Source organism: Bombus pascuorum, chromosome 2 (genome assembly GCF_905332965.1).
Source record: "Bombus pascuorum chromosome 2, iyBomPasc1.1, whole genome shotgun sequence".
Classification (NCBI taxonomy): Eukaryota; Metazoa; Arthropoda; class Insecta; order Hymenoptera; family Apidae; genus Bombus; species Bombus pascuorum.
Genome location: NC_083489.1, coordinates 2,457,232 through 2,476,430, shown reverse-complemented (window position 1 = coordinate 2,476,430; position 19,199 = coordinate 2,457,232). Strand labels below are relative to the sequence as shown.

General features: G+C 31.9%; 2 protein-coding genes across 3 annotated transcripts; one reads left to right on the top strand and one right to left on the bottom strand.

Moving 5' to 3' along the window:
- Positions 1 to 235: 235 nt before the first annotated feature.
- Positions 236 to 14,734, bottom strand: LOC132904737 (acetyl-coenzyme A synthetase). Its single transcript, XM_060955459.1, has 11 exons — positions 14,308 to 14,734; positions 12,096 to 12,311; positions 7,691 to 7,886; positions 6,419 to 6,650; positions 6,059 to 6,230; positions 5,287 to 5,479; positions 5,042 to 5,197; positions 4,770 to 4,937; positions 4,504 to 4,693; positions 2,149 to 2,394; positions 236 to 2,070 (listed from the first exon to the last, which is right to left on the bottom strand). The coding sequence occupies exons 1-11, from the start codon at positions 14,394 to 14,396 to the stop codon at positions 1,874 to 1,876; spliced, it is 2,055 nt and encodes a 684-aa protein (XP_060811442.1). The 5' UTR covers positions 14,397 to 14,734; the 3' UTR covers positions 236 to 1,873.
- On the top strand, positions 2,482 to 4,967 carry LOC132904739 (enolase-like). Of its 2 annotated transcripts, none has more exons than XM_060955463.1 (4): positions 2,482 to 3,149; positions 3,343 to 3,467; positions 3,566 to 3,772; positions 3,899 to 4,967. In XM_060955463.1, exons 1-4 carry the CDS (start codon positions 2,755 to 2,757, stop codon positions 4,441 to 4,443), a joined length of 1,272 nt encoding a protein of 423 aa, XP_060811446.1. In that variant the 5' UTR covers positions 2,482 to 2,754; the 3' UTR covers positions 4,444 to 4,967. The 2 variants fall into 2 exon arrangements, with proteins under 2 accessions (XP_060811446.1, XP_060811445.1); XM_060955462.1 differs by having other exon boundaries at positions 2,487 to 3,149; positions 3,524 to 3,772.
- Positions 14,735 to 19,199: the final 4,465 nt, after the last annotated feature.

The following is a 19,199-nucleotide window of genomic DNA, read 5'->3' as shown; positions in this document are numbered from 1 at the left end:
ATTATTGTTTCAGTTTATAAGACCTAATAATACATATAAAATAAATGCAACAGAAAATGATTATGAATGTAAAAATATATAAAGGATACATATTGAATCGTTCGTTTCTTATTCAGTTTTGAAATGCTGCTTTTGGAACCGCAAAAGCCGGTTCTTGCAAAATATGACTCGATCGATAAAAGTTAGAAGAAATTGGAGACTAGAAAAAGGTGAACCGAATAAATCAGTACAACAATTTCACTTAACAGATCAATAATAATTATGTTCTTCAACATAGATATATTTACATATATAGTTGTCTTTTGTATTATTCCATATAGTATACATATATACTTTGTAATATATATATATATATATATATCGTTATCACACCTATAGTTAATTTGTTCCGCAAGGAATGATATGTATGTGACGTGCCCCCATTAGGAGACACGAGGCAACGTTTCGTTTGACTCACCTTACGTATAGTATAACAATTATAAAACCAGCCTTCTAAAAAATTACCGAAAATGCCAACTTCCTTTCGCAAAGTGCGTTAATGGTGGTGCGTATACTTAGGTCTTCTGTTCCTCCTTATAGGAACGGAAAATCATTGTAAAAAACAAATAGTTTGCTAAAATTAAATAATTTCTTTCTATGTATTTTTATAATCTTTGTCTTCTTTTTTTTTTTTTTTTCTTATATACCTAAAGAAAATCGAGAGTTACGGGCAAAACATCTTACGCTATAGCTAATGGGCATGCGAATATTTTTACAGCGTTTCTTTACATGCGAGGTGGACTGCAGTAATGTGGTAACCGCATTCTTACTTTCAATTGTTGATAAGTATCCTTCGTAACGCTAACAAGACTCAGAATTTTCATGAGCGTTTTTCTTATCGCAAGTCATCTAAGACTCAACAACTTAATAAACAAGTTAAACGAAAGTAAAATACGACTTGATGAGATCCAAAAATTTACGATCAGCTTCATTTTTAAATAAAAACGATCGGAATTTATATATCGTAACAGGTTCCTAAAATTATACTATGATAACATAATCTGGCATTAACATTCAAATACATACATGTACAATAATGTACATATTATAATTACAATTAATTTCTTTGATACTTTCATATTTAATGTAGACAAATCGTTTAAATATGCACACCATTAGAATGCACATTATAAAAATTTTCAACAGTGACAAACATTTGTTGTAAATCCTTCGAATTTTTGATATTCTCTTATATTCATAAAATATTGCCGAGTATGAAGTCAATCGATGCGCAACGATTAATATATTTATTATCGATTTCTGATAAACCGTAGATAGATAAGATTTTGAAACATTTTTAATGATTATCTTGTTCCTTAGTCATATAACATTTTAGTACCTTCATATTGTACAATCATATTTCAAGATGATCATAAAACCGTTTCAATAAACTTCTCATTTCTAAATAATAGTGAAGTAAAATAGCTTATGAAATATTTTTTTTCAAGCACTTCTGTTAAAGATACTGCGCCGGCGATATTCGACTGAAAGCAGTAACAATTATTGCGTAATAAACGTCTATGAAATAATTCATAAATAGTGACGTGAATAATAATTATTAACGAAAGGGATTCTAACGTATAAAATAAAAATTTCATTCTTAAAATATGACTACAGAGCCTGATCTTTCTCTATTAACAAAAGTTATTCTCTCTATATTTCGACAAGTTACATATTCCCCTGCATTCTAAAATTAACTTCTCGCGGTATTCTTTTCAGTATATTCAATAACTCGAAAGTCTTACTTATTTATCGGTCATCGGAAGCGTGTTGTTATCATTCATTTCTAAGCTACTACGTTTCCATTGAATGACGCTATATCGTCGACATTTGTTTAAACCTGCGGTCTTAATTGAAAAAGGACATCGACGATGCTTTCATCGGCTAATGTTGATATATCACCGACGTTTCTATCTCCTGCTGCGATTTTTCTAAGTATACGTCTCATGATCTTGCCCGACCGTGTTTTTGGCAATCCTGGCGCGTGTTGAATCACATCTGGTTGAGCGAAGGGCCCGATTCGTTCGCGCACTATTGATAACACATTCGGATTAATATGTTTAAGAACGATAAATTAATTACAAATTGAAATTACATATTCTTAACTACCTCTCTTTTTAAGCTCATCTTGAAGCTTTTTGTCAAATTTCGCACCCTCGTTGGGCGTAACGAAACAATGAAGGCATTGTCCTTTGACAGAATGTGGCTTACTAACTACAGCAGATTCAGCTACCGAAGGATGTTCAGTCAATACACCTTCTACTTCTGCTGTAGACATAAGATGACCAGACACATTTAACATATCATCGATACGACCGGTTATCCAAAAATAACCATCCGCATCACGTCTAGCACCTGAAATTACAAGAAATATATACATACATACTTGCTCGTGCATATTTTATAATCAAAATTATCATTCCACACAAATAAGTAACACGAAATGTTTCGCATTACAACTCTGCTATATAACTAAAATATTGTTTCAATTAAGAAACGACACACGTGTCGGATTTCGACTGTTTTAATTCAACATGGCTATAACCATGGTTTAATTTATAAAAACTGTCGTTAAAAAATTTTCAATAGCAGCAAATTATGTACCTTCGTCAACCACATTAACATTTTTCCAATTCCTCTTCGATTCAGGACCGTATCTCCTGACAGACACTTAATTAAATATCATTTACAAACGAATTTCAAAGAAAATACAGAATGCCTATTCAAAAGGTTAAAGCTCGTCAAATTTTCAACTCCAGAGGTGATCCGACTCTGGAAGTGGACATAATCACAGACGTCGGATTATTGAGATCTTCCGTACCATCTGTTTTGGTACCAAACCCTAATCAAGCGCAAGAACTAAGGGATGGAAACGAAGCTATGTACCATGGACGTTCAGTATTCAGAGCTGTTGACGTAGTTAATAACATAATCGCACCGCAACTATTGAAGTCGAGGCTGGAGGCTTGCCAACAAATGGAGATAGACAGCTTGCTAAACCGTCTAGACGGAACCGAGAATAAATCGAAACTAGGTGCAAATGCAATTCTTGGTGTTTCCATTGCCTGCTGTAAGGCTGGCGCCGCGAAGAAAGGACTTCCAGTTTACAGGTAATTAGTAGAACATTAAAATGATCAGTTATAGCTTAACGTTACAGATACAAAGCGTATAGCTTTTATTAGCCAAAAAATGTTTATTTTTAATCAACCACGCAATCTATATGAATTTCAAAGCAGATGGAGAGATACAATAATTCTTTAATTAATTCAATGCGTCTTTCTCACTTGATTTTTTCTCTTATAGATATATCGCAGAATTAGCTGAAAATGGAGAACTTTATATTCCTGTTCCTAGTTTCAACATGATCAGTGGAGGCAGGCATGCGAATAACACGTTACCATGCCAAGAATTTATGATTCTGCCCATAGGTATAATAATTTCCTTGTCTTGTTTGTGCATACTTCTAAATTTATAAACATATCAGGAGCTGAAAGTTTCGCTGATGCTATGAAAATGGGTATGGAAGTGTACAGAGTACTCGAACGGAAGATCGCGGCTGCTCAAGAAATCCAATTACCCCTTCCGGTTAGCGACGATGGTGCATTTACACCTTTAGAACTGGAAGAAGATAAGGAAGCTTTACTGCTGTTAGATGAATCTATTAAAGAAGCAGGTTACGAAGGAAGAATTAAGATAGCATTGGACATGGCAGCCAGTGCCTTTTACAAAGAAGGTTAAGAATGATTAATAATTGCAGAAGCTGAGCTATACGATAAGCTATGACTTAACAATATTTAACAAAAATTTTTTTATACATTTAATAATTAGAAAACAATAATAATATATCTTTCTTTGATAGGAGGATACGATTTGGCATTTAAAACGGAAGAGTCTGATCCTGATGAATATATGGAGTCAGAAGCGTTGAAAGATCAGTACTTGGAATACTTAACAGAATTCTCATCTCTCGTCTCGATCGAAGATCCATTCGACCTCGACGACTGGGAGGGTTGGCTCACGTTAGCCGATCAAGATATCCAAGTCGTTGCAGACGATTTAACTGCGATGAACATTGACAGAATCGAGGAAGCGATTGAAAGGCAAATGGCCAACGCTATGGTGCTCAGAATGTCACAGGTTGGAACCGTGACGGAGGCGATCAACTGCGCAAAAATAGCGAGGATCAGTGACTGGGGATATATCGTGACAGCTTGCGAAGGAGAAACTGAAGACAACTTTGTAGCTGATTTGGCTATAGGACTCTCTGCTGGACAATTTAAAGCCGGAGCACCCTGCAGAAGCGAAAGAACTGCTAAATACAATCAAATATTAAGAATCGAAGAGGAACTTGGAAAAGATGCAAGATATGCTGGTCTGAATTACAGGAACCCCTTGGCTAAATAACTCTTCACTGCGCTCCAAAAATCTTTCTACCATTGTAAAGTTAAAAACTATTAAGCTTACCATCTCCCGTGCAATAATATCCATGAAATTTATCGAAATATGTGCTTTGGAAACGTTGGTGATTTCCATGGAGAGACCTCATCATTCCTGGCCAAGGTTGGCGAAAAACTAGATATCCCTCGCCTTCGCCTTCGATTAATCGTCCGTCTTCGTCCAGAATTTCTGGCAAAACGCCAAAAAATGGGAATGTCTAGAAAGTATCAAATAGATCAATTACATATTTCACTGGTTTGACGGATAATAAGAAGTACAAAATAGCAACTTACTGCAGAACCTGGTTTCATTGGAGTAGCACCAGGAAGAGGAGTGATCACGTGGCCACCAGTTTCCGTTTGCCAAAACGTGTCCGATATACTGCATTTTCCATGACCCACAAAATTATAAAACCACAGCCATGCTTCAGAATTTATTGGCTCTCCAACCGAACCCAAAACCTGAAACAATAAATCATTTTACAATTTCAATCTTCTTAGTGTAAAAACTATATTGCATATATTCCTATAGATATCTCAGTGTCTTTTTTCCTATTTTGACTTACCTTTAAAGTAGACAAATTATGTTTCTTTACCAAATCATCTCCAAACTTCATTAGCGATCTAATTGCAGTTGGCGCAGTGTAAAATTGCGTGACTTTATACTTATCAATGACTGCCCAGTATCGATCATTTCCTGGATAAAACGGTGTCCCTTCAAACTATAGATTATAAATTTATCAAGAAAAAACCTATTATTATATAGTAGGCATTTTGAATCAAAGAAAAAATAAAATATCTTCAGACTTACAATAATAGAAGTAGCTCCATTCGCTAACGGACCATACACGACGTAAGTATGACCAGTGATCCAACCAACGTCAGCTGTACACCAGTACACGTCACCAGGATGATAATCAAACACATACTTAAACGTTGTGGCTGCATAGATCAAGTATCCGGCCGTGGTATGTAGAACGCCTTTTGGTTTCCCCGTGGAACCACTGTGCAGGAAGAAATATTTCAGTTATTTAAGATAGGAAAGAAATTATTATATATTATTGTAGTATCGTGGACAAACGGCCTAAGAAATATCTGACCTAGCCTAGGTGCCTAGGTGCCGTTAGGTCAAAAAGAGCCTGGCAGTTTTATCAGATGAACCATAGAACAATATTGTGGGAAGGGCTAAGTGCCGTTAGACCAAAAAGAGCCTGGCAGATTTTACCGGGGAGTCAAGTGCGGAGGAGTCGAGTTGAGTAGTCGTGAATTGAGAGTCGAGGTGTGAAGAATCGAGTAACCGTGAGTTGAGAGTCGAGGTGTGAGGAGTCGAGTAGTCGTGAGTTGAGAGTCGAGTTGTGAGGAGTCGTGAGTTGAGTTGCCCAGTTGTTACGAGTTGTAAAATATTAGTTGTGTAATTAACTATTTAGTTCTAGCACATTACTGTATTTAGTTCACGTTAAGTAACCATCGTTTCTTGTCTAATTCATTGTAAATAGATCTATCCATCAATAAATTTATTATATAGGATATATAAATAATTCTTATATTATATTATTCGTACACTATTTTGTTGGGAAACATACCTTGTGTATAAAATAAAAAGTGGATCTTCCGCATTCATCCAAACTGGATAACATTTGTTTTCAGCATCTTCCACTTCATCATGCCACCAACAATCGCGGTCATCGTCCCATGGAATTTGTGGGATGTTAAAATCATTTCCATCACTCGTACCGTTCACTCCATTCGTTTTTTCTTCAATACAAATTCAAAAGTTTAAGTCTTAGATTAATAAAAAAGTTATTTCTGTTTTATCTCTTTTCCTTGTCTAGTTATATTTTCATCTTTTGTTTTATATCTGTTAGGTACATTTGTGTCTCGATTTATGCTATCCACGTTAATTCTACGATAATTATTAACTAAAAGTCTTTTTTCCACTATACCTGTTGAATGTAGCTTGGCACCGTGTGGATTATTCAGTCTTCTCAAATGTGCAACTACTATACAACACTCCACCACGTGGTTATACTTCTTAACCCTCTTCAGAGCCTCGTCGCAGATATTCTTCAAAAATATAAGCTTCTCGCCTCTCCACACGCCGTCAGTCGTAATCAGAATTTTCGCTTTTGAATCCATGATGCGCTCCGCCAGCGCGTCCGATGAATACCCTCCAAACTAATTGAACAGTCGTTTTGTAGCATTTTCCATTTTTATTCCGATATTATGAGATATTAAAGACATTTAATTTGGTTTTTAATTAATTAAAAGTTACATGTTTCTTCTATCATACCAATGACATTAATACTTTTTATATTTATAGAGATTTATCAAGACTTAAAACAAGATCTAGCATAAGAATAAAATAGCCTATATATTATTTTATGGTTGAAATACAACGTTTATATTTATTTAACGTTTTAAATTTTATGACTAAGCATGTATTATACACTAAAAGATAGAAGTGATCTGGTACTCTTATTCACTAAGGTATTATGTATGACATTTTTAATCTATGGTCCTTTTAGCTTTATTGATCTCAGTTTTCCTTCAACGTAACTTCAACAAATATATCTAATAAATATAACTACACGTAAACAAAGCGTATATTTTTACCATAAAAAATATTGGTATTATCCGTTGAGCGAAAGTAATTATTGCACTGCAATTTTTCTTTTCGTCTTGTTTTTTGTCTTATATGTCGATGGTATGACGTTACATGTGATATTATGATACGCCTGTTAATTATCTCGAACTTGAATGGAAAGGTAAAGTAGATTATTGCTAGCATTGCTCGTTCAATGTTGATGTGATTTTTACATACATCTCTTACATAATAAAAAAAAATTATATGACATTATTATAGTTAGAGAAAAAAAATTCTGTCTGGAAATTAAACAGAAAAATAAACAGATATCAGAAAAATTCTTAATTTAGCCTTTTAAATATTTTCTTTATCCTATCCAAAGTATGTACGCATACGTAATATTTATAGCTTGAGTAATCTATATGATCCATTTCTGATTTTCTGAATAGCAATAATATGTCAATGCTAACACAAAGCGATACGAATTTACAAATCAAATAGTTAATAACGAGCATTGTACGTTGTAAGTCAACAGGAAACCGCTTTATGTAAAATGAGATAGTCTAAGGTTCTATTAAGCCACGATTTGAAATCTCATGGTTTTTCTGGGATTAACAGAAAACTCCTTTACCACTACGCTGTGAACAGCACCGATTCTGGTACACGCGAGCATGGCAATAGGCAGTTCCAGGATCATAGGCATGTAAATCGCAACACGATCTCCCTTCGTCACTCCTTTGGATTTTAAGACATTTGCAAACCTGCATACTTCCTCCAATAGTTTTCTATACGTCAGACGTGAATAATCATCCGGGTCGTTGCCCTCCCTAAAACATAAATACATCACTCGATTAATTCCTGACAAACGTCATTCATTGTTACTTTTGAACCGAATTGAATGCTTGTAAGTAATCCTCATGACGAAATATACTTGTCTATGAAAGATTGGGAACACAAATGTCAATGAATCAATTACCCACTAATTGATCTGTACCTTAGGAATACGCATAATGGAATAAATTCAGTTGTATTTAACTCCTTAAGACCTTTTCTTATTTCATTATTTCATTGTATACATTTTTATAACATTAAGTCTAAAAACTATTTTTCGATAAGAAATCCTCTATTTTTGTATTTATTATAAGTGATCAAATTTATTATATAAATTATAAAAAATTAGTACGCTTCATCTAATAAGTAACAATAGTTCAGAAATGATTATTAAATCTGCAACATCTCCATTCTAATTGTTTAAAATTAATAATCGGTTTAATTCTCAGTTCACACAGGTGTGTTACAGAAGTTTAAAGTTCAGGTTTCATAGTTCTCGAACATTCCACGAATTAGAATATCTTCATATGTACTTTGTCCCGGTATTTATAACTAAATTCAATTTTGACAATGTCTGGTTTAGCAGCTACGACCTTATGAATTTTTCCATGCACCTTACGTGACGATAAGGAACGAGTTTCTATTTGAATAAATACATTTTGTAGCTATTTATAATTTAAACGTCGTTTTCAAATGTTCCATGTAACATTTGATTACAAGAATGATAGTACATATAACTGCATTTTAAATGTGTTATAAGGCTTTAATTACTATATTTTAGAAACGAAACTTCTCTCCCTCCCTCCCTCCCTCTCTCTCTCTCTCTCTCTCTCGCTCTCTGAATAAATACACATTAATTCCATTACATAATATTACATTAAAACCATTCAAAGGAAATAATTTTCTTTCTAAACTAGTGCTTGTTTACGAAAACAACAATATAATTTCACCCAATTAGTGCTTTGTATTTAAAACAACAAATAAATATTTATGATTTCACGTAAAATTCAACAATTTTATTAGGTTTTTTTTGTGTAATACCATTTGTACCTGACTGCTCGTTTATCATAGTATTTACACAGCCGAAATCCACAATAATACAGTTCAATGATAAGAATCAAATCTATACCCATGTCTATCAAAAATATGATTAACGAATAGATCCATGCCATATACTACATATCAATATGATCACGTGAAAATTGTAATAGTTATGTAAAAATTGTAATCGCTATTCTTTTACTAAGTGGTCCGATAACATGCTCGACTAAAGTTCGTTGACAAAATATGCTCTTTTTCGAACAGTTTAGCTTTGTTTCATACACATCGTATTCAAAACAACGTTTTCTATATTCATGGTAACTTTTTGGCGCTATTTTAATTCCATACATGCTTTCACACGTATACCTTTTCTGGATTTAAATTTCTAATTAATAGTTATATTATATATTTATATTGTATTATATATTATATCATATATATTATATCATACGTTTTATATTCCGTCTTAAAGATATTGTTTTCTGTGAACAAGATTATCTCTGAGTATTTCTACCTGTATCCAATAAGTAATTTTCTCTTTTATCCGTATCTACTAATACTAGTTAGTGTACTACTGAAGTACGAATAATATCTACAGCCTAAAAAAGAAATATCTCAAAATTAAATGTCTAATGGGAATTACATAATACCTAAAAGCCTTGTAGAAATAAGAATTTCAATAATCACGATAAGCAATGGAAATACTTTGCTTTTGTATAATCAATTAAATTATATACTCCATAATTTACATAATATTCCTTCTAATTTCCTTCTTTGGTTCATTTACTCAATGATACATACAGTTATCAATCATAAATTATAAAGAATTTTATGATTCCTTCTTTGCGTTATGTAACTCTATTCGAATTATATTCGTAAACAATCATACTACGCGCGCAAACTTTGATTTTTGCAGCTGCCACGTTTTGAGAAACATAAGAGAGGCACATTATCCAGTCACGTGAACTAACGTGATCGTACCACGTGCACACGACCAATCAGGATATCGTAACTGGTAGTGTGCCAAATTTTGAACGAATAGCAGAGCATCGTACGACAGGCACAAACGATAGAATAGAGAGAACGAGTGTCTGACTCACTGATCGATTGTACGAGCATAGGATTTCTCCACCAACTTTTCTATTGCAGTTCACTATCTAAAATGATAGCGATAGAAAAGTAGAAAATCGCGACCCGTTGAAAAGTATTCAATATTCGACACCTGGTATAGTCTGCTATAGAAATTGCTGAACATTTCTTCTAGTAATATAAAATTAAAATAACTGTATATACAAACGAAAATTAAAAAGTATAACAATACGACATTCATAAAAACAAAACAAAAATGAATTAAAAAATTTTGTTCACGTAACTTACGTTTTGGAGGTCTTAGTCAAAGTAATATATTCAGAGGCAATATACATTTTGTATGAAATATTAATTTTATGACATATAAATTATTAATCTCTATTGATAATACATTTTTGTATTAAAATTTATGTTAGATCATGTTAGAACTTTTAATAACTCCAACAAGATAGATATACAGTATACAATAACGTAATTTTAATAACAAATTTATAATAAGAAAAGATTAAAATACCTTAAACTGATTAATTTTAGACAATAAATAAATTAACCGATATAGATACCTTTTTCAGTTATAACTGCTTTATCATGAATAAAACCAAATTAATATCAAGTTCAAAATAGAAATATTTTTTAGAAATCAAACAATTTTTATCTGGATCTAGTTTACAATGTACTGCTTCTGTAAGAATAGACGATATTCCTGTTAGAATACTAAAAAGATATTTGGAAAAAGAATTAGAGAAGAGTACGTTATGGAAATGCTTGGCTGAGTCAGTAATTTCACCCGACACTTTCCAAATCGCGTCCAAACACGACGAATAGTAGGTACTACAATGAAAATAAAGAAATTGTATCACTTATGCAACACTTGAATGACTTGCGTGTATAAACGATGGTATATTTTGCATAGCAATGAACCACTGAAAGCAGCACCGTTCAAACGGACGCTTTGAATAATTGTATTTAAGCTATTTAGTTCAGAGAGATACCAAGTTGCGCTACGTGTCGAATGAAAGTCCCTGGTGAACGTAAAAGCGTACACGCATAATGTTTTATGGTCTTTCAATAATAAGCACAGGAGCTACTATGCCAGAGCGCTGGTCCTCTAACGGCAGATTCTTTTAGATTTTTGTGCATACTCGCGAGATGTTCGTTTCAAGTTCATTTAAAAACGAAATACGCCCGTGAATTTTTTGTTTGTGGAATTTCTACGCTCGTTAAAACATTTTTGTAGTTAAGTACATGGTGTTCTTGTTGAATATTCATACAGATTTCTCGTGAACGAGAAGCAAGAAAGTAGGATATTTTACACATAGTAGTTAAAAAATTAGAATTTGAAAGAAAGAATTTTTACAATGATTTTGAAAAACAGACATTTGAAAGTAAAATGTGACGGTATAACGTAAGATAAACAAACGGTTGGTAAAAAATCTTTTTTCTAAATCCACGGATATCATTAGGTGACGATATACGAAAAGTGAGGTTTCTTTTGAAATCGATATTACAGATAATGTGTTGTAAAAAACAATGTGAAGCAAAATTAAATGTTAATGAAATTCGTGCTGATAATAAGTCAAGGCTTTTGTTAATAAATTGAGATAATTCGTTTGGTTGTACGTATGTTAATCTTTGAACAAACGAGTCTTCGACTGCTTTTAACTTGTTTTTGATGATATATTGAACATCTGCAATATGAATATAGAAAGTAATTTGTTTTATTACATATATATTTTCTTAATTGAACAAATAAAGATCCGATGAAATATTAATTACTTAAGAGTTTCATACATAGTTATAAAATTATCAATAAAATATGTGTATCTATACGATGTAACGTACGTAGATATTGACGATACTATTTAATAAAGAAAAAAAAACAAAAGACAGAAAAGAGTACACGTATGAATTACTCTTATCACTGCTTATTCTCAGAAAGACATATCGTGTATTCCTTTTTTCACGCGCATCAGTTACACGAATCAATCGAATGTACTGCAGATTTCATAACAATTAAAATTCCTACGAATGTATTGACCGATAAACGAATAACAAAAAGAAACGAGACGCCTTACCAATAAAACGCAATCTTGTCGCCGTTTCCACTCTTCACATTTTTGTCCAATAGGTTGAAGCTGATATTCGTTGATGCACCCTCCATCCATTTTATGAAAATATCTCCCTTGCTCAAGTCGAAATTATATGAAAAGAATTTATCATCCACTGCCGGAGTTTCCCAATAAAACTGTTTTGCAATTTCGCTCCAGAATTCTGTAGGATTCTTCACAGACCTAGAAACGCAAAAGACCATGAGCAATCTTGAAAGAATTTCTTTTAATATGGTTAAAGGTATGTCAAAAACAAGCTTGTTTCATGAATCGGTTGCGTTATATTCCACATGATTTATCGTTATAATTCTTGTAATATATTGATAATCAAGAAATGATTGATATTGGTACAATAATTGATCGATGTTCTTTCATGTGAGAAAATAAAATGTGTAACAAAGAGTCTGATTAAATTCGATTGTGATTTAAATAATGAAAGAAACCAAAGGATTAGAAAACATCAGTTTTGAAATTTTTAATATATTTTAAATGATTGTAAGACTGAAGAATGAAAGATCATGATAAGACTAAAATAAAATAAGAGATGGAGAAATGAGAAAGCGAGATTAAAGAATGATTTCAAAAATATTAAACAATTAGTTAATGATGATAACAGTAAGCTTCACTGCACTGTCGTTTTTGTGATGTTACAGTAAGTCATAGATAACACAGATGCGATACAATGATTTATTAGAATTTAATTGAGATTTAAATTTGTATAGGTTTTATAGGGAAGTTAAAAAGCGAATTTCTTTACGTGCTATCAAAATGAAATGTTATTGAAAGGATGATCGATTGATATAGCAATAGTACTCTGTGAAAGAACCATTCATTCAGTAGGCTTTTACAGTTTAACAGAGAATTTGAGTGAAGATAAGAAAATATTTCACGTTTATTAAGTTAAAAGATATTATAGATTTAATTATTACTGAATTAGTTATAGATGAATGTGACAGCCCTTTTTCCATAAAGATGTAATTACATACGATTTGGAGTAAAAAACACTTCCTTTGTGTACAGACAAAAGATTCATCTAAGTTGGAAGTTTTTTCGAGGTCACTGAAGACACAAATCGTCAAGATGAGTAGAAATTGTTTCTTATAGAAAGACGCTAGACGGATCGATATCATTGTTCTATTTCCATAATACACAACTACCGTGTATCACTACGTAAAATATCTGAAATATCTAAATATCCAAATTTTCTTTCAAACTTTGTACAGCTTCTTCTTTGAAACATTTTTAATACTGCCTTCGTTCTTTAAGCTACATTTAACGACTACAGCTAAAAAAATAATGCAACTCTGTATATTTTAATTTAAACGAATAAATAAAAATGTAAAACTTATTAGTATTTTCAATGAATTGGCATTTTTATTAGTAGCATCTTAAACAGTCATTTAGAAAATTCGATTCAATTATTCAAAACAGTTGGTATTATTATATTCAGATACCTATTGGTAATTATATAATCTGTATGGTTCCTGGAAGATGCCAATACAAATTACGCTGCAAAATCAATTTTTCTCAAATAATAGTTCTAGCATATACAAAGGGTGCACTTAATAAATACGTTGACACTTTATTTACGATTAATACACACACGTTACCATCCATCAGTATTCACCCTCTTCCATTGTCCCCTACTAATTCTAACACCGCTGCACCTAATTGCATAGACCGTAAAACAAATCTTCCATTACCTACGAATAAATGCGAGATTAGCTTCACCGAACAAGTTGTCAGTGATTTATAATTAAAGCGAAACCATTAAATCTATTGTTCGAAGAAAATGATACTATTCAGTTGGAATTACAAATATTTTCACCAACTGACTCTTAAATTTCATATTTTCATTCATAAATGATAGATAATAAAATATTAGGAACTTTCGACCGAGCTGTCTCTTGGTCAACATTATTGATTCGCAACAGCCTCAACGTTCCACCTAGAAATAACACTCTTCACAGGAGTGCCACTAGAACTTAGGAACAGATCCCGATTTGTAATTACAAAAACTACCATTGAAAAAGTAAAAGCGCAAAAAGAAATTAACAGAAAGAGAACGAAAAGCATCATCGGCGAGATGTCAAAGACTACACCGTGCCATCTGTCATCATCCCTCTTGTACCGACTAAGCTGGACAAGACGTCTCTTATTTCAAATAGAAAACACTTACTTCTCATGCATCTTTCTGTATTGTTCCATGCTGCTGCAGTGCGCATTTTTCACGATTTCAGGATTGGGGTAGTACAATCTGTCCGCCATCTTCCTGGTTTCAGTGTTTCAAGTTTTAACCCTTTTCAATTCCACGATCCTTTAGCTTAGGGGGCTCGAGTAGTTAATCGATAAAGTGTAAAGTGGAAATCCGACGACGACACTTGAATACGTAATTTTATACAACTCGTTTTGTACTTTTTTTTGATTGAAATGAATACGTTGCAATAAAGGATAAAGGACGGATACCACGATCAGATTTAAGGAGGAGGCACTGCAATTACTTAAAACCATGCACCTCCGCTCTCTTTTTCGTTACAGCTCGGCTGATAAACCGCGACTGGGTTTGCAATCTGGCAATACCGTCGACCAATGTTGGCGTCAGTGTTGAGAGGGAAGGCGCTGTCAGGGACGTATCTCCTGTCGTGTCGCTAGTGACCCACGCTGGACTTTCCGCTCAACCATTGGATATTTTAGCTATAAAAAGATACGGAATCATATAATACTTCCTAGAATCTCTTGCACAATAATTTATCAAGTTACAAATTGTTTGTTACAAACTTTTTTTCTTACAATGTTATAATTTTACGTGGAATAGATAAACAAATAATACATTTTTTATAGAATTTAATTTGTTTTATTACGAAGCCTGTTTGACAGGTTATAGAAACTTTATGAATAGTAATAATTCGTAAAGTTTCACTGATAATATCAAACCCATTCTATCATAATATATGAAGATTCAGACATCATGTTTAAGTATAGAATTATAACATGTATTGCAACGTGTTGCACACTAAGCTCCTTTCTTTGCAAAACAAAGTTCTTTTAATAGATATAATAAATGCACTGTGTGTATCATCAGTGAAACAATAAATCTCTTTAATAAAAATAATAAAATAAAATCTCTTTATACAATTGATATGGTTCCTGACCGAGGTAAATAATATTATACATGTTAAAATATAGTTATATAATGTTACTACGTACATTTAGGATAATATGTTGAATATACGCATTATATAAGTTTGTAAACTTTGAAATGTAGTTTACCAATTGACTTGAGGTGCCTGGTCGCATGTTGCGCAATGCGAATGCGCAGGAGTTAGACAATTCCAAACTTACCGACACTCAAGTGATCAAACTTAACCTTCTTATTGCCTTTTTTCCATTAATTGTATCATGTTACTTATTTATTATACATATAAATATATAAATTACGAAACCGTTTCTAAATAAATTTTGCATTAATTCCCAGAAAAAATATTCTAGTATAATAAATATATTTGATACTTTTATCGCTTCGTAATTTCACAATCATTTACAATGTCTGCTAAGTATCAAATAAGATTATTAAAAAATACTATTGCTACGACAAAAAGTTAGAAAGATTAGACTTAGCGAAATAAATTTTCATGAAGATTAGAAGTTATCTACTGTACCGTGCGATCGGCGGTATTTCAATTTGAACGCATCCGTATTGATCACGTGACCATGCTTTCGATATAGAGTGAAAGTACATAACCTTTTTATGAAATTTTCAAAACAAAGAAAATAAAAATTTATTTTTATTGATTACATGTAGTTGTATGGTATTCCCTAATACATCTTTATACAAATTTCTAAGGTTACGATATTATTGTCTACATCCTGTTATTTTACACCCATCTTACTGACGCCTTTAATTACGTCATTCTCATTTGAAAACGCGTAAATAATGTACGTACGAAAACTATTTCAAATTCATGAAAAATATTATTTCGATACAGACATAAAAACAATTTTTTAAGTAGCTTAACATAATTTTCCACTAGCAATTACTTATCTCATTAATGAATTATTTGTTTATACATTTTTATTTTTTGATGAATGACTTATATTAGTCATATGAATTAAGTAATTAATATCGAAACTATCGTTGATATACCAAAAACCATAACCATAGTAATAAGATAAAAGAATAGTTGCAAATCTAATAACGAATTGAAATATCTTCTTCTTTAAACTATTAATGCTCTTCGTATCGATCTTCGCAATCGCAATATTTCCAGCATTATTAGTCAACTACACAAAAATTAGACTATCAATAGACTGATATATGTATGTTTTCACGTACATATTCATATATTCATATGTGTATTCTCGCTTCCTCTAACCTTTTACCGACCGTTTCTATGATTTCTCACTATCGATAATGCAAAATGCGGATTTGATCACATACCGTATTCTTGATCAAACACTTGAAAAACACCGATACAATGATTATAAAACAATGATACGAGAGTCGAAGTAGGATCAATTTACATACTCTTACAGGATATGTAGTTAGAATTTTTATTGCTTTGTCGTGCACGTAACGGTGAACGATATCGATCTTGAATCTGACAAGGACTCGATCATTGTTGAACAGTTGGTAGTCGATAAAACATGGCAAGGACTCGATTCAAGGTTCGATCGTAATCGTAATAAAAAGTTTCTCTTGTTTGATAATTTTACACGTGGAATATACCTTTCGTTTCTTATTTATTAATATTAATTTTGTTTTTATGTTTACAATATTTTTATCATTGTTTTCATTATTGTTATTACTATTAGATGTGTTGTATTAATATCACGTATTTATCCAAATATTTGTCACAGTATAAAGGTATAACGAACGTAGTTTGCAGGGTCGGACCGAGAATAACATTTTTATCTGACATTCACGATTTTCCATTTTCAGTTCATTAATTAAATTCTACGTAAAGCGGCCAACAACACGTCTCTAGCGGCTCACTTGGAGTTTTCTCAAAAATTCTGGCCACCGTTCCAGGTAGTTTGGATAAGAAGTTAATTATAAACTCGACGAACTTTCTTGACAAATTGTTATGTAATTATTTTCGCAGAAAGAAATTAATAATTTCATGTTCAAATGTTCGACACAAAAATTTGCTTGCATTATTGAATTGCATTGTGTGAAATAGTGTCAAACGAATAACATTCTGACAGATGTGTGAAAGGAAATAATATAAAGGAAAGCTGAAAGGAAATAATATTTCAAAAATGTACAGACAACGACTGATTACCATACTGACGTCATTAACATGTTTAACCATACAGACTTAATGCCAAGAATTAGATTTATTTTTCTAACCCATTTTTGATGATAAGGACTATAGAGAAAAACTATACTTAATTATGGTGATATATGATGAATATGATGATGATACGGTCAAATTGGCTACACGACACTATTATTACTTACTTGCGTTCTATATATAATTATGAAATATTTATGTTTAATATCTTTTATCTTATTTTTATATAATTTCACGAACACATAAAGCTATTAATACACACTTATGTTTTCTGCCTTATTATGAAATTTACGTTTAATATTTTTTGTCTCATTTGTATTATATAACTACCACATTTTCATAATATAATATCTTATCACAAATTAAATATTTTAATTAAGATGTACGCGTACATTTTCTTAATATGAATTTATAAACATAATGACATAATAAGGAGTCTGTAGAAAATATTTAGCTTTTTTCTAGGCCAAAATTTTTGTTTTATTTCCAAATATCTTTGTATTTGTTAAGCCTTGGAATATTAAACAGAATCTCAATTTGATAACAGACTTTAGAAGATTTACTTTATAAAAAGAAATTCTAATTAAAGAAAGAACCAATCAGTAAGTTAAAATGTTTGTAAAAAATTTGATTATTATAAAATATTTAAAAATATGTAATACTTGCCATAAGTATAATAATTATAATACAGCTAATAATACAAGTTTTACAGGTGTAGAAATAAGGTAAAAAAGCGAATTGCAAAAAAGGTTTAACTAGCTTCTAACTGTTAAATTAGTATTAATTCCACGTTGACTCTTAATCGCATCTATTCGATAATGCCACCATCTGGCCAAGGAATAGAAGGACAATGCTAAGTGGTGTTCATTGTCCCATTTTATACACATACAATATGTAAAACAATACGAGGTCCGGCAACAATTTCATTTTTTTTTCGTATTCTTTCATTACTGTGGCAATTAATGGATGCGAATTACGTTATCTGATTTCATCGACTTGTCAAGTACACACCATCCCGGAGGTATTCGATTATGGGTCGTTGCATTTGTAGCTTTAAAAAGTACATGTAAATTTATCTTACGTATTACTGCGTATCCATAAAACAAATATTGATAATTCTCATCAACGATACCTGTACAAAAATCCATATACATGGAAGTGACAACGATGAATAAATAACTGCTGCATTTTGGCGAAAGATAAAACAGGAGGAGCATAGATAACAAAGATAAAACGGATGAAACATAAGAAGTAAAATAATTTCATTAATAACATTTTATCGAACGATATAATCTAACGAGCGTGTACGATAATATATTTATAAAATAAAATAATAAACCAGTTAGATTATGTCGAGTTTCTTCTCTTCCCCTGTTTCTTCTTTTCCTCCCAGTTTCTTTAATTAACTTAATATTACACACTTAATCATTATATAAATTATTGTATATATTATTGTTAAACTTAAATTTAGATTGTAAGTAAAACATTGATTAATATTTTACATCGTAGTATAAAGAAGAATAATATCCCTACGAAATCGCAGGAAATAACATTTCAACGTTTAATTCTCGTATTTTAACCAAAGCGAATTAGTACGAATTATGCAGATTAATATGAATAAAAAATTATTCAAACTAGTTTGGGAAATGACAGAAGCAATCGAAGATATTTCGTCTCAAGTGCGGAGCACTTTCTTTAAGTAGATGTCGACAACCTCGGTTTATCTATATTTTGAAACGGTATCTTCGAGGTCTTCGACCATCGACAGGAATCCGCT